The sequence below is a fragment of the Caretta caretta genome, chromosome 1 (genome assembly GCF_965140235.1).
Source record: "Caretta caretta isolate rCarCar2 chromosome 1, rCarCar1.hap1, whole genome shotgun sequence".
NCBI classification, from domain to species: domain Eukaryota; kingdom Metazoa; phylum Chordata; order Testudines; family Cheloniidae; genus Caretta; species Caretta caretta.
Window position 1 is genome coordinate 214,359,463 of NC_134206.1, and position 16,389 is coordinate 214,375,851.

Genomic DNA, 16,389 nt, shown 5'->3' on the forward strand with positions numbered 1-16,389 from the left:
CAGAAAGAATAGCAAATATGGCAGGCGGCCAACTTGGCTTAACATCTTCGGTGAGCTTAAACCTAAAAATGGAAGCTTACACGAAGTGGAAATTTGGACAGATGACTGGGGAGGAGTATAAAAATATTGCTTGAGCATGCAGGGGTGTAATCAGGAAGGCCAAGGCACAACTGGAGTTGCAGCTAGCAAGGGATGTGAAGGCTTTCTACAGGTATGTCAGCAACAAGATGATGATCAGGGAAAGTGTGAGACCCTTATTGAATGACGGGGGCAACATAGTGACAGATGATGTGGAAAAAGCTGATGTACTCAATGCTTTTTTTGCCTCCATCTTAGAATCAAAGAATATCAGAGTTGGAAGGGACCTCAGGAGGCATCTAGTCCAACCCCCTGCTCAAAGCAGGACCAATCCCCAACTAAATCATCCTCAGACAATAAATCATCCTCAGACAAGGTTAGCTCCCAGACTGCTGCACTGGGCAACACAGTATGGGGAGGAGCTGACCAGCCCTCTGTGGAGAAAGAAGTGGTTCGGGACTATTTAGAAAAGCTCGATGAGCACAAGTCCATGGGGCCGGATGTGCTGCATCTGAGAGTGCTAAAGGAGTTGGCGGATGTGATTGCAGAGCCATTGGCTATTATCTTTGAAAATTTGTCATGATCCGGGGAGGTCCCAGACAATTGGAAAAAGGCAAATATAGTGCCCATCTTTAAAAAAGGGAAGAAAGAGAACCGGGGGAACTACAGATCAGTCAGCCTCACTTCAGTCCCTGGCAAAATCATGGAGCAGGTCCTCAAGGAATCCATTTTGAAGCAATTGGAGGAGAGGAAGGTGATCAGGAACAGTCCACACGGATTCTTCAAGGGCAAGTCATACCTGACCAACCTGATTGCCTTCTATGATGAGATAACTCGCTCTGTGGAAATGGGGAAAGCAGTGGACGTCATATATCTTGACTTTAGCAAAGCTTTTGATACAGTCTCCCACAGTATTCTTGCCAGCAAGTTAAAAAGGTATGGATTGGATGAATGGACTATAAATTGGATAGAAAGCTGGCTAGATTGTCAGGCTAAACGGGTAGGGATCAACAGCTCGATGTCTAGTTGGCAGCCGGTATCAAGCAGAGTGCCCCAGGGGTCGGTCCTGGGGCCGCTGTTGTTCAACATCTTTATCAATGAACTGGATGATGGGATTAATTGCACCCTCAGCAAGTTCACAGATGACACTAAACTGGGGGGAGGTAGATCTGCTGGAGGGTTGGGATCGGGTCCAGAGTGACCTGGACAAATTGGAGGATTGCGCCACAGGAAATCTGATGAGATTCAAGAAGGACAAGTGCAGAGTCCTGCACTTAGGACAGAAGAATCCCATGCACCGCTGCAGGCTGGGGACCGACTTGCTAAGCAGCAGTTCTGCAGAAAAGGACCTGGGGATTACAGTGGACAAGAAGCTGGATATGAGCCAGCAGTATGCCCTCGTTGACAAGAAGGCCAATGGCATATTCGGCTGTATTAGTAGGAGCATTACCAGGAGATTGAGGGAAGTGATTATTCCCCTCTATTTGGCATTGAGGCAGCCACATTGGATATTGCTTCCAGTTTTGGGTCCCCCACTACAGAAGGGATGTGGACAAATTGCAGAGAGTCCAGTGGAGGGCAATGAAAATGATTAGGGGGCTGGGGCACATGACTTATGAGGAGAGGCTGAGGGAACTTGGGTTATTTAGTCTGCAGAAGAGAAGAGTGAGGGGGGATTTGATAGCAATCTTCAACTACCTGAAGGGGGGTTCCAAAAAGGATGGAGCTAGGCTGTTCTCAGTGGTGGCAGATGACAGAACAAGGAGCAGTGAAGAGAATATCCCACTTCTATCATGCGAAGAACCCAATGCTATATGGGATCTGATGTTATATGGGATCATGTCTGATGTCCGATCATGTCTGATGTTATATGGGATCATGCACGGTAGAAGTGGGATAGATGGTTCAAAAAATGGGGGGAAGGATCCATGATCATGGCTGGTACGCCGTCCTTGGGCGTCTCTTCAAAAATCCTTGTTTGGGTCCCAACGATGGCTTGGTCAGGCCCTGCCCTTGGCCTGACGGAGGGTTGGAAGGCCTATGCCTGGAATTCCTGCCCCTACAGTATTCGTATTGCCTCTGCTGCTGTACCAGCTGAGGCTTGAAAGGTGTGTAGCAGGTGTGTGAATCCCCAGAGATTTCATCATTGCCCTGGAATTCTTAAGGCCGCGAAGCCTTGAATCTATCGGATCTGAAAACAGCCCCGCACCCTCAAAGGAAAGGGTCTGATGAACTTCGGGGGAAGGGATAGCTCAGTGGTTTGAGCATTGGCCTGCTAAACCCAGTGTTGTGAGTTCAGTCCTCGAGTGGGCCATTTAGGGATCAGGGTAAAAATTGGGGATTGGTCCTGCTTTGAGCAGTGGGTTGGACTAGATGACCTCCTGAGGGCCCTTCCAACCCTGATATTCTATGATTCCGGGGGAAACCCGGATGCTTAGAGCCAAGCTGTTCTCCTCATGACCACCCCTGAGGCGATGGTACATGCTGTGGAGTCGGCCGAGTGGAGTGAGGGATGTCCTGGCAACTGCCTTACCCTCCTCAAACAGAGCGGAGAACTCAGCCTTTGACTCAGTGGTGAGTAACTCCTTATATTTTGACATGGAGTTCCACGAGTTAAAACTGGTTAGCTATCCTCAGCTGTAGATCCCCTGCAGCATAAATTTTCCTGCCGAAGGGGCCCATCTGTTTGGCCTCTTTGGCCTTGGGAGCCAGTGCCTGTTGTCCCTGAGGCTCCTTCTCATTCACCGCAGAGACTACCAGGGAGCAAGAGTGTGGGTGGGAGAACAAGAATTCATAACCGTTAGAGGGGATACAATATTTTCTTTCCACACCTCTGGCGGTGGGTGGAATGGAGCCTGGAGTCTGCCACAGAGCATTATAATTGTTGCTAATAGTCTTAATCACTAGCAACGCCACCCTGGAAGGACCCTCCGGAGTAAGAATGTCCACTACCGGGTCTTTTGACTCAATGACTTCCTCCACCTGTAGGCCCATATTACGGGCGATGCAGCGGAGTAGGTTCTGGTGAACCCTGTGGTTGATGGGTGGAGGACCTGAAGCGGACACTCCTATCATTGCCTCATCAGGCAAAGACAAAGAGGAGGCCAGTGGTGGCACAGGGTTGTCATGGCCCACCATGTGCTCAAGTTGGTCCTGGGTAGCATTGGTGTCAAGTGGTGCAACGTGGTCCAATGGGACCTGGGATGTGGGGGACCTGGGCCCTCTGTAGTATGTGGGGGTGGTCTGGATAGAGCCGCCTCTGTCTTACGAGGGGCGGTTCTGTCTGTAGGTGACCCTGCCTGGTGATGCCTCGACATAACGAACCTAGAAACCCTGGAGGAGTACCCTGGGCCTGATGGTAAGCCTAGGGGGTCCAGAAGGGCCATTGTGCAGCGGGTGGCCACTGTGGTTGCCAGGACGAAGGAGCGTGCCTCCCGCACTTGTCCGGCCTGTGCCTACTGCGCCGTGAATAGTAGGAGCCGATCCCAGAGTCCGAGGATCCTGAGGGCGATGACCACAGCGGTGCCAAGGATCCCTGCGCCGGTGGTCGGTGCTAAGAAGAGGAAGTCCGGGATTGGTACCGCGACAACCATGTAGATGATCAGTGTCGGCTTTCCCATGACTTAGATCGGTGCTGCAAGTCCAGTGCTGGGGAACAGCTCCTGTGGTCCGGTACCGTATCCCGGTGCCTGGTGATAGAGGGTGATCGAGACCATTGCCGACTCCTCAGTGCCGGAGACCCCAAGCATGTGAAGTAGACTTGGAACAGTGCAGTGAATGGTGCTGGTCGGATGAGAAAGAGGATCTCATCACTGCCAGTTTGCCTCTAGATGGCACCCGTCTAAGCGGTGCCAGAGGCTTCTCTCTAACAGTAAGGAGGTGAGGCGCAGTACTTTCTATCAGCTACCTTGAAGCCTTGAAAGTATCTGAAGCGGAGGGGGGTTCCAACTCCTCCACCAAGCAGTGCCCCGCCGGAGAGGCGCTGGGTTCTGGACTCAATGGTGCTGACTGGGTTGCCAGAGTTGATGACATGCCTTGGAGCCCAAGGAGGGGTGCGGGGAGAACAACCCACTCACCAAAGCTATAGTACTAAACAATAAACCAAAAAATAAAACAAAAGAAAAGCTGTGAAGAAGAACTAAAAATGGCTAAGGGAAGACTTGCAGGCAATCAAGCTAACGCAGTTCCAACACCGCCACGGCCGGTAAGAAGGAACTGAAGGAGGGTCAGGTTGGTATGGTCATATATTGGGCGCCACTCCAGGGGCTCCCTGGCCGACCCAACGGGTGCTGCTAAGGGAAAAAGTTTCTGACAACCGGGCACACTGCATGCACACACCTGATTGGAATCGACATGAACAATCACTCGAAGAAGAACAGAGCTTTCCTTTCCTTTCCTTTCCCCAAAACCCAGTCAAGAACAGCCCAACACTATCATGTTCCAGGGTAAATGTTGTAATTAGGGCTGTCAAGCGACTAAAAAAAAAATAATAATAATTGCGATAAACAATAGAATACCATTTATTTTAAATATTTTTTGATGTTTACTACATTTTCAAATATATTAATTTCAATTACAACACAGAATACAAAGTGTACAGTGCTCATTTTATATTTTTATTACAAATATTTGCACTGTAAAAAACAAAACAATTGTATTTTTCAATTTCCCTCATACAAGTACTGTAGTGCAATCTCTTTACCATGAAAGTTGAACTTACAAATGTAGAATTATGTACAAAAAAAACCTGTATTCAAAAATAAAACAATGTAAAACTTTAGAGCCTACAAGTCCACTCAGTTCTACTTCTTGGTCAGCCAATCACTCAGACAAACAAGGTTGGTTACAATTTGCAGGAGATAATACTGCCTTCTTCTTGTTTACAATGTCACCTGAAAGTGAGAACAGGTGTTTGGATGGCACTGTTGTAGTTGGCATTGCAAGATAGTAACATGCCAGATGTACTAAAGATTCATATGTCCCTTCATGCTTCAACCGCCATTCCAGAGGATATGCTTCCATGCTGATGATGGGTTCTGTTTGATAACGATCCAAAGCAGAGTGGACTGATGCATATTCATTTTCATCATTGAGTCAGATGCCACCAGCAGAAGGTTGATTTTCTTGTTTGGTGGTTTGGGTTCTGTAGTTTCCGCATCAGAGCGTTGCTCTTTTAAGACTTCTAAAAGCATGCTCCACACCTCGTCCCTCTCAGATTTTGGACGGCACATCAGATTCTTAAACCTTGGGTCGAGTGCTGAAGCTATTTTTAAATTCTCCTTCTTTGCGTTTTGTCAAATCTGTTGTGAAAGTGTTCTTAAAATGAACATGTGCTGGGTCATCATCCAAGACTGCTATAACATGAAATATATGCAAAATGCGGGTAAAACAGAGCAGGAGACATACAATTCTCCCCACAAGGAGTACAGTCACAAATTTAATTGATGCATTAGTTTTTTAATAAGCATCATCAGCATGGATGCATGTCCTCTGGAATGGTGGCTGAAGCATGAAGGGGCATACAAATGTTTAGCATATCTGGCATGTAAATACCTTGCAACGCCGGCTACAAACGTGCCATGAGAACGCCTATTCTCATTTTCAGGTGACATTGTAAAGAAGTAAGCAGCAGTATCTCCCGTCATTGTAAACAAACTGGTTTGTCTTAGCGATTGGCAGAAAAAGAAGTAGGACTGCACAAACTTGTAGGCTCTAAAGTTTTTACACTGTTTTGTTTTTGAGTGCAGTTATGTAACCAAAAAAATCTGCATTTGTAGTTACACTTTTACGATAAAGAGATTGCACTACAGTACTTGTATGAGGTGAACTGAAAAATACTATTTCTTTTATCACTTTTACAGTGTATATTTTTTATTTCAAATATATGAAGTGAGCTCTGTGCACTTTGTGTTGTGTTGTAATTGAAATCAATATTGAAAATGTAGAAAAACATCCAAAATATTTAATAAATTTCAATTGGTATTCTATTGTTATAAGTGCAATTAATCGTGATTAATTTTTTGAGTTAATCACGTGCATTAACTGTGATTAATTGACAGCCCTAGTTGTAACGAAATTTCAGTCCACAATTTCTACAGTGGCATTGAAAGACCAGCTCTGCACCATCTGTCAGAGCCAGGCATTTCTGTCATGAAATGTTGGAAGCAGATTATCAGGATGTCAGTTATGAACTACAATCAATGAGATTACTCATGGAGTAAGGTACTACTCCATGTAAATTCAGCAGAATTGGGCTCTTTATTACCACTGTTATTATGCAAGGGGTGATAGCCTCCCTGTGGTTGACATTGGAACCAACTGTCCATTATTAGCTCAATTTTTGGACCTCCATAAAATCCTCAAAAAAGTTCTTTTCCACTGCAGGTATTGGACAGGTGATGTTTGGCCAGAGAAAAAATTGGAGACCAAATTTGGGGTAAACTACACAAACTCTTTCAGAGATGCTGAACATCAGGTTGAGTAAATTCTTAGAATGCTTTTTTGCCACATCATCTTTCCAAAGATGATGGCCTAGAAACTTCAAGTATGGTTTATGCAAAAGTTCTTGATCATAACTGTCACATAAGTCTATTTTCGAAGAACTGGGGCACATATTCTCGAAATTAAACAACTTGAAATAAAGAGATTTAGGAATGCCCAATCCCAATGAACTTCCCAGAGTCCCCCTACCACCACCCTTATGAAGCATGCCAAGGGTCTGACAGACTTTATGTATATGTCTACACTGCAAAGGAAAACCTGTGGCACCAAGTCTCAGAGCCCAGGACAACTGACTTGGGCCTACTGGATTCAGGCTGCAGGGCTAAAAATAGTGGTGTAGATGTTCCCACTAGACTGGGGCTTAGGATCTGAAACCTGGAGTGGGGAGTGGGTCTCAGAGCCTGGGCTCCAACTTGAGGAGGGCCATCTACACTTATTTTCAGCCCCACAAGCCCAAGTCAATTAACCTAGGTTCTGAGACTCAGCACTGTGGGTTTTTCTTTGCAGTCCAGATATACCTAAAAAGTACATTAGGACCAGCAATACAATAATAGACCAGCAATACAATAATAGACCTACATACAGTGCAGCCTAGTGTACTGAGCACCATGCACACCTGAGTTATATTCTTGCATAGTTGGATGGGCTCAAGCCATAAAATTCAGGTCCAGATTCTGAACCTACATTCAGGCTCTTCAGATCTAGGGTTTTCATTCAGCCTATTTGAAAGAAAGGGGCCATTTCTGACATCCAGATATGGGTTCAGATTTTTAACACTCAAAGTTCAGATCCTGACCCTTTCTAATTCCCAGTTTTTGTCACACCATGTGACCGTAATAATACATTTCCCTTATAGCTCCTCCATAACATCCTTTCCTGTGAGATAGTTATCCTCATTGTACAAGTAGGAAACCTTTGAATGGGGGACGGAGAGAGAGAGACCCTGTGAAAACAGTGTCTGCACACCATGCATCTTTACCACTAACATTGTCATGTATTTTAATAATTGGAGTGGCAGGTTCTAAGACCCTGCATATTAATGCAGAGATATTTTGCTGACTCATCACAGCCAGACCAGTGGGTCTGATTGATCTCTAACCCAGGATGTAAAAGGGGTTGATGGTCTCACTGGGAAGGGAACTAAGAGCAGGGATAAAAGGATCTCACGGGGAAAGCCTTAAGACCAATTAAATTGAGAAGGAAGCTTAGATTGTGATTTGTATTTTGTTTTGCTATTTAAGTGAACAATAAAGGCAAACTCCAGGAAGGGGGCAGGTTTGGACCATATTCAAACTGAGTACCTCCTGCCTGGAACAGGATGGGGAATCTACCTGTTCACACTATGACTGTATGCACCTGCCCACTCACAACATATGAGCAACCTATTCAAAGAGTATCACCAGCACACGGCCTCTTACGCTCCATAATGATAGAAATCCCCACCCCCATTTCATGTAAAGTCTCTATCACGTCACGTTAGCCGAGATACTCTTTACACATATGTTAGCTTTACATGGAGTGATCACATAGCCATGTGGAGGCAATAACTGTTCTGGTTCATTTGTTGTTTTGGAGTGTGGGGGGAGTAGGTTAAGTGTAACCTGGCTTTCAGAAATGCTACCTTAACTAAGTTTTTTGTCTGATAAATAACAAACAAATCTCAATACTCATTGCATGCATCATTATATCCCTTGCAGTTATAAATCATTTTTAATCAAAGAGAATGCAATATATAAAGCTAATGCATCTTTATTAAAAGATTATTAGATTGATAACAAATTGTTGCTAATACTAGGAGATACTTTATTCATTTTTTAAATCTAGTCCATCCCAATGAAGCATTACACCTGATTCAGCAGAATTGAATACAAATTACACATATATTTGTAAAAATATTCTTCTAGCTTCTTTTTTACAATATTAATGTTACCACATGCAGTTGTAAACAAGTGACCAGTCACTTTAAAGCCACTTTTTTCCTGACCTGTGTGGACCCAGGTTCAGAGTACAGTGATGGACTTGAGCTAAGTATTTGTTCCAGCAAGGGCTAACTGGTTAATGTATAACTGCAAAAGTGGATAGGACAAGGTTTGGGAGGAAAACTATTTCCATTTAGGAAGACACAAATACAAAGACACAGAACTAGGTCAGGCCACACCAATAATAGAGTAAAAACAGTCTCAGCCTAGAGCCCACAAGTTTTTGTGGTACAAAGTTCTTCCATTATCCTTGATCTTTGAGAAATACTATAGATGTATAAATACTATAAATAATACAACTGAAGACTTCCCCTCAGGAAACTCATTCTCTCCATCTCTGAAACATCCACTCAGGGCGGCTCTATTTTTTCCCTCTATATTTGCCAGACCCTGCACCCACTGAAGTCAATGGCAAAGCTTCTGTTGCTTTCAATGGGGCAGGTTCAATCTCTGAAGGAATAAAAGGAAGTAAAAGTCAGTTGGTCTTTTCTAGGGCAGCCATCAAGTAGACAAGTTTATCTTTTCTATTTAAGAGGAGAAATAGGACTCACTTTGGGGCAAAGTGCATACCAAAAGTGCAGGAAAACTTGAAGAAAACAATACAGCATCAAGAAAACTATATGAAATTCAAAAATCCAATCAGAAATATGACAAAGGATGACAGTGATAGCAACCTCCACCAGTGTAGAAAAGTATGGCCAAAATGCAGACACTATGTCTTAGACAACTTTCCCAAATGAGATTATGGAAGTAGTCTGGTTGTCTTCAAAGGAAAGCAAGGGAAGAGAAAATGCGTAACCATAAACTAGGGAAAAGGGCAAAAGTGCAGACAAAATAAGCAAGTCTTCTGCTTTCAATATGCTTCAAGGAGATTAAAAACAGAAAATATTTTAACTCTACCTTATCTTTAAAGAAAGCACATACTTGCTTATTAGAAACTCTGTTAATTTTGAAATGAGTTCAAACTGTGAAGCTATCATTAACACTATTACTGTCACTATTAGCCTTCAGAAATGTGTATGAGCATGTTTTAAGAGTATTGTACAAGGTACCTATTTGTCTTGATGCTATCGCCCAGGGAAATGTTTAATTGAAAGCTAAATGAAGGTATGCGTGTTTTATTTAATGTACTCCTTCAGGACTGGTTTGGTACATCATTAGTGTACACATTCAAATTGAACTGCAATAGACAGGGCAGCGGAGCTTTCACAGGACCTGTCACTTCAGGTGTTTAAGCAACGAGAAGTAAAAGCCAGATTTACTTGAACTTAAATGGAAGTGATTGTTAACAAAGACCTGTGGAGGGGAATAATTTGGGAAATCTTAGGAGACTTCATAATTGCTTAAGATAAAGCATGTAGGAATGGAGGAGGAAAGCTCTTAAAAAAGGAAGCTGGAAGTAAAACCTAAAGGGGTTGTGCATAATTTAGGAAACCCTTAATCCTTCGCATGTAGTTTTTTTAGATAAATACAAATAATTTGTTCGATAAACTACATCAGCCAAACCATTCCATTTCAAGAAAATCACATGCTTTTCCAGCAAAGCCGGTAGCATTTGAACTCCCTATTAAGTCCAAGCACTCTGGCTTAAGAAATGCATGTCTCATTTGAATATATGGGTCAAGATATTCAAAAGTGGGTGCCTAAAATTGGGCTTCTAAGTCCATAGTCTACCTAAATAAGTGGTTTGATGTTCAAAAAGGGAGAGCACCCAACAGTTTCAATGAGACTGTTGGGTGCTGACTACTTTTGAAAATCAGGACCCTTGCTAGTTACCTAAATATGGTTTTAGGAGTCAAACTTTGGTCACCCGTTTTTGAAAACCATCGTATAGCCTTTACATAAAATGTTGTCTATCTAAAGCATGTTTTCACATTTTTTTTAAAAAGGTAAAAAAATTCCCAGGATGGGGGGCTGACCTTTAAGATACATTTAATGTTGTAAATAAATTCCAGTTTAATTAGTGAACTTAGAACATTGATGCATCTGAAGAAGTGGTTTTTTTACCCACGAAAGCTTATGTCCAAATAAATCTGTTAGTCTTTAAGGTGCCACCAGACTCCTTGTTGTTTTTATCAGAACATTGTAATTACTTGAAAACCACAAAATACTTGGAAGCCTAGAAATTCAAAGTGAGGGCTCCACAAAATCTTAGCTCTGACTATGTAATAGGTCTCATCTTTTAGCTAATCCCTAATAATTGCCTTACACTTAACAAGCATACCTCATACACACTTCCAGTATTGCCTTTTCAGCTACCATGATGTAAAAACAGAAAAGATATTGAAGAAGAGCTAGTGGGATACCCTCAGTACTGGAGTAACTTGATTTTAATTCTGATTCATATTGGAAGTACCATATCACCTAGAAATGTATCACCCATTATGGTGTATATACAGTACAGATCTAGAAGCCAGCTTCACATCACTGCTTATGTCTTCACTGCAGAGTTAACCCAGGCTCTCACATGGATTTTAGTCCAACTCACAAAACCATCCACACACAAAAACCTCTGAGCCGGGTTTGGAGGTGCTTTGAATCAGAGTTAGCTGGCCTGGCTGTGGGTATAGATTAGAGCCCGAGTTCTGCTTTAACTCAAGCTAACCCACCCACTTTGCAGTGTAGATGGAGGCTACCTAACTCAGATCCTGACAGTCCTCCAATGCTTCCCCCCCCCCCCCAATACCCTATTCTGGGAGCGAGACACTGTAGAAACTCAGAACAAAAAAAGATAGTCCCTGTCTCCAGAAGCTTGCTAAGAACCTACTCCTTTCTCCTGCACCAGAAGTCACCTACCAGTTTATATACACTGAGATGTTTAAACCCCATAATCCAGGCAGCCTGCTCCATTTCTACACAGCATTTGAACAGCAATGCCATCTGGGAGTTCCTTCTCTCAGCCTGTTGCCAGCTGGCCAGAGGCTGACACTAAGGTTCTGGTGGATATCTGGTGTGAGGTCACTAAACAGCATGATTTGAGGAGATGTACCCAAAATCAACATGTCTACAAGAACATCTCCAAGAACCTGGCAGAGGAGAGGATTTACTGGATGGGAATTCAGTACAGGTGAAGAATCAAAAACCTGAAAGGTGCATGCCACAAGGCAAAAGATGCCAATGATAGCAACACACTGGAGTGCACTGTCAGGTAGATGGACTTTTGAGATTGGACAGTTATTCTTACTGCTCAACTGGGGACAGAGGGACTGGAGGAACCAGGCCAGACCTTCCTGCACTTCAGTTATTGCTGACGGTGAAAAAGACAGACATTTTAACACTTTAGCTTGAAGTTAGCAGGTCTAATCAAGCTGAATGTGTTAAACTTTGTCTACATTGGTGTTAAGTGGAGATTTCAATAGAGTTTAGCTAGCTTGACTGAGTTAACTGCGTTGCAAAAAGCACCAGTTTTCCAAGTCGAGACAAGCCCTGAGTCAGCCAGAAAGCCTTCCAGCAAAAACAGGAAAGATGGGACTTGGCACTTGTTTCTAAGGTGAAAAACAAGTAGGAGAAATAGGCCTCCACTTTTCAATCCATTTTAAAACATGAAACAAATAAAAAGTCACAGAGCAATTTTTTTTTCCTTTGCAGATCACCTGCACTACGAATTTCCCAACTGTCAAACTTTGTTTTTGATTTTTCAATTTAACTTTATTACATTTATGACAATACTTTGATAAGGTTGTGACTTAATTGATATGCATCTAAAATCTTAACTGCACCCTCGATCAATTCACATAATGCATGTACAAGGTGATATAAATAAGGTTCTTTAAAAACCTCATACCGTTTTTCACTGGGCATTGACCACAGGAATCTTAATCCCAATGTCCTGGCCAATTTCTTATTTGGGTAGATTACATTCTGACTGTGTACAATTGCCCCTGCAGTTGAAACTAAATAATACATTACTCTTATTTCTCGCATTGACCTAAACTGCTGTGTTGTGTTGCTATGTGCTGAGGTGGCTGCCCGTCAGTGCTGGATGGAGCATAGTAGGAATCTACATTGTATATAAACCACTTAAGAAGCAGTTTAGTCTAAGGGACTGAGCACAGGGTTAAGAGTCAGGAAATCTTAAACTCAGTGTGGAATGTGGATGCTCAGGACTGCCCAGGTTTAGGCCCAATCTGAGTCTTGTGTGAACTGAGGATGAAGTAGGGGTTGAGTCCAATTCCTAGTGGGCGGCTGATCTTTTCACACCAATCATCATCGCTGGCACTATATGCTGGCAGCCTCAGCACAGAAGCTGAGCCCTGAATGGGCCATGGAGGCTCAAACCCCCCCTCTTTGGCCCTAGAAGTGCCAGGTCAGGTCAGCCTAAGTCAGGGCTGAGACTCACTGATTGTGAAGAGGTTGCTGTTATGCCTGCTCTGGGGTGGGGAGAGGATTTGCTCTCCAGGGGTCTCATTCTGGCACCTTTCAACAACTGCTCTCTGTGGCTTATAAACCCAACAGGAAAAGGTATAGGTAGTGTGGGGGAAGGAGGTAGTCTCTCACCTTTGCAGGCTCCTTCGTCGTTAGCAGGTTGGTAGCCAGGCCTGCAGGTGCAACTCCCAATGGCCACCATCCACTCGCCTTCCCCATTGCAGTGCAGCCTGACACCAGAGGACCCTGCCGTACTTGCCTCCTCTGCGTCTGCCACACAGGTCCCCACTGCCTCCACCAGCGAGGTCCTCTCCCCACCGGCAAAGGTCTCAGGGAAGGAGGCAAACCCCCTCACCACAGCTGGGCACTTGTAGAAGAAGACTTGTACAGCCACCAGTGACATGCAGGCCCCTGAGTCCTGGAAAGCCAGGTAGAAGCCACGCTGGGTGAGCGGCCCAAAGCTGCGCACCTTGACATTCATCTTCACCACCTTCCCAGTGCTGTCCACCTGTGAGAAGCTTTCGTCAGCTGCAATGGTATCCACCTTGGTCCAGGGCCCCTCGCGCCATTCAGGCAGATCCTGCGTAGCCATGTCGGTTTCTGCCTGGTAGTAATAGAGGGTGAAGGTCTCCTTGCAGGAAGAAGCCACGGTCCGCATGCTGGCACAGTCACGCACTGAGAAGCGGAGACGGACGTGGACTCGGTGGGCCCCACACCGCTCTATGAAGTGAGTGCGCAGCCAGTTATTTTGGCCTGGCTCAGCCACATTGCAGACCTCAAAGGTTCGGATCAGGAGCTTCTTGTCGTCCAGGACACTCACCTCGTCCCACTGTAACGAATAGGCAGCAGAGAGAGAGGTGGAGAAGTTGTTAGAGGGGTTTCAAACATGCGGCAAATCTGGGATATAATGATCACTGGTCTCTGGATCACAGGGACCAGGACTCAATACCTCTACAAGAGGCTCCTTCTATCTGAGCTTTCTACTTGCCTCTTGGGCAAACAGTGCTGGGGCCCCACACTGGGACTTGGGCTGATGCCTGATGCTAAAAGCACTCAGAGCAAGGACTGCTGCACTGTTAGAGGGGCTTCCCTGCAGTGGAGGTGTTAAACAAAGTTCAGTTCAACCCTCTGTTGGGCAGGGAGTACCCCAGGCCGGCACTGCTGGAGAATACTAGGGGGAAATGGGATACTGCTGTGCAATGTTAGCATTCTAAATGCCATGGCGACAACTCTGTTTGCCCTCGCCTTTCCCATCTTAAGACAGAGAAGACACACACAAAAGAGAGACAGTCAGTGCAAAACAGAGACAGAGCATCCATTGGAGAAGGTGTTAAACACAGCCCCCTTGCACCCAGCTCTGACTCAGCTGGGCTGTCCCTGTGGAAGCTGAAGATTTCATAAGTACTTCTGAACAGGGAAAAACACCAAGAGAGCTGGAAATGAACCTAAGATTGTAGCTCTAGTATCCCACTCTCTCAGTTACATGCTTCTAATGCCTTTGCCTGTGTGGTCCAGTATCTGAGTCAGCACAATGTAAAGCACTTTGGATACTCCATATGCAAGAAAACTGGAAAAGAAACCTATTCTGCTCCAACCCCACCTTCCCCGATGGCTGTGTAAGCCCTCCCACAGTTGGTGGAGGAAGAAAGAGGGTCAGGGAGCACTTACCCCATCAGGAGGGTGGGTGGTCCAGCCGATTTCCGAGGTCTCTCCTGTTGTATCCAGAAGTATTTCTGTTTTTTTTTAAAAAAAATTATATTATATATATATATATATATATATATATATAGTCTTTTGTGCTTTTCCAAGCATCAGCTGCTCAAACTCGATATGTTCCCTACAAGACTCCTTCCTGCATCTCATCCCCTGGAGGGAATATACTGTGTTCCCAGCCCCACATACCCCACTCGCAGAGAGATCTGTGTTCTGAGATAATGCCTGGCCTCATCCAGGAGTCAGAATTCGGTTCCCAGCTTTCCCCTATGATCTAGGGAAAGGTCTACAATTCAGTGACTCAGTGGATGATCTCTGGGATTCAGCTTGATCCAGTGGTTAAGGCACCAGATGCAAAGGCTGTGTTTTAATCCCAGCTCCACCAATTGCCACTGTTAAATGATTTTGGCCAAGTCTCTTACAACCTATTGACTTTCCCAGGAGTCCAGTATACTTGGCACCTCCAAGGATCAAGCCCTATCCAAGCAACCATTCTACATTTCTTTCCTAAGAAATTTTAGCCCTGGTGGAAGATGCCAAACTTCATTACCCTTGGAGATTAAAGTCCTCTATTTAGGTCCAAAGCAGTACAGCACTGGCTACAGTAGCATAAGCTACACACACAAATATCCCACATCAATGCACCTCATTTCTGAGACCAGTAAGAAAGGAGAAGGGTGGAAGGTCATTGTATGGTATTTACACATGCTGGTATTTTTTGCGAGTCAACAGCACTCTGAAGGCCTGGAATTTAAAATTCCGTTTGCTTGTTTGTTACTGTTTCTCTTTCATTTTGTTTTCTATAAAAATTAGGAAATACCATTTAAAACAACTTTGTGAAAAGAATATTAAAGGTGAGCATGTCCCAAGGCTTTATAGAGGGGGGGAGCCCAAGGAGGACACAACAGCAGAATCAAGTGAGTGCAGGGATTTCTCCCTTTGTATGCTTTTAGGGATGCACATCACACCAAAGGAGGCAGGGAGGAAGCAGGGCCACATCTCTCCTCCATGAGGCACAATCCTTCCCTAAGCCACCTCTGAGGTGCTCCAACTCTGCACCACACCATAGTCATCAGTGCCTGAATGGCACAATCTGGCACTGGGGTGGCACTTTGACATCTCTTTGCTTCACCAGCATGTTCCCGGGGCATGGCTTCATTCTGATGGAACAGCCAATGGGTTTATTTTTTGATGAACAAAGAACATTTTCTAAATCAGGTTTGAGTCATTCCCTCTGCTTAAGTGTACCCAAACGCAGAGCATGAAAATCTGAGAAGAAAGAAAGCCTGGGCCCCGGGCTGCTGGCAGGCAGTATATTCCCCAGATGGCTTCTCTCCAGTGACCCAGGTAATCTTTATCGAGCGCATGGATATTTCACGGACTAACGGATACATGCAGCCTGGAGCTGACAGGGCTCTCCCTCCAATGGTGAATATTTAAAAAAGACAAGATGCATCAGAAACAGACAAGACTGTGCATGCACGGCACATGTGGGGAACATGGCCCTCCAATGACATAACTCCAATGCAAAGGTATGCAACAAGAGTGCAGGACATTTACAAGCACAGCACTGTTTCCCCTCCTCTTCCCCACTCTCAATGGCTGCATGTCCTGGATCAGATCAATGGTCCCATCTAATCCTGCGTCCCTGCCACATTTAGTCAGACTAGTGGCCTACCTCATCCAGGATCCTGCCTTCCACCAACACAGATCACACCACTGCTCTGTTTAGTCCAGTACCCCATCATGGAGG

General features: G+C 44.7%; 1 protein-coding gene across 2 annotated transcripts in view; it reads right to left on the minus strand.

Moving 5' to 3' along the window:
• Positions 1–16,389, minus strand: part of LOC125623041 (ephrin type-B receptor 5) — a 131,902-nt gene that overhangs the window by 65,438 nt on the left and 50,075 nt on the right. The window contains exons 3-5 of one of the 2 annotated variants that reach the window (XM_048821890.2): positions 14,592–14,656; positions 13,056–13,752; positions 8,378–9,008 (exon numbers count right to left, since the gene is read on the minus strand). In XM_048821890.2, the coding sequence (XP_048677847.1) occupies positions 8,920–9,008; positions 13,056–13,752; positions 14,592–14,656 (851 nt within the window). In that variant the 3' untranslated portion in view covers positions 8,378–8,919. Of the gene's footprint in view, positions 1–8,377; positions 9,009–13,055; positions 13,753–14,591; positions 14,657–16,389 lie in introns of those variants that run through there. The other variant, XM_048821883.2, reaches the window with a different exon arrangement.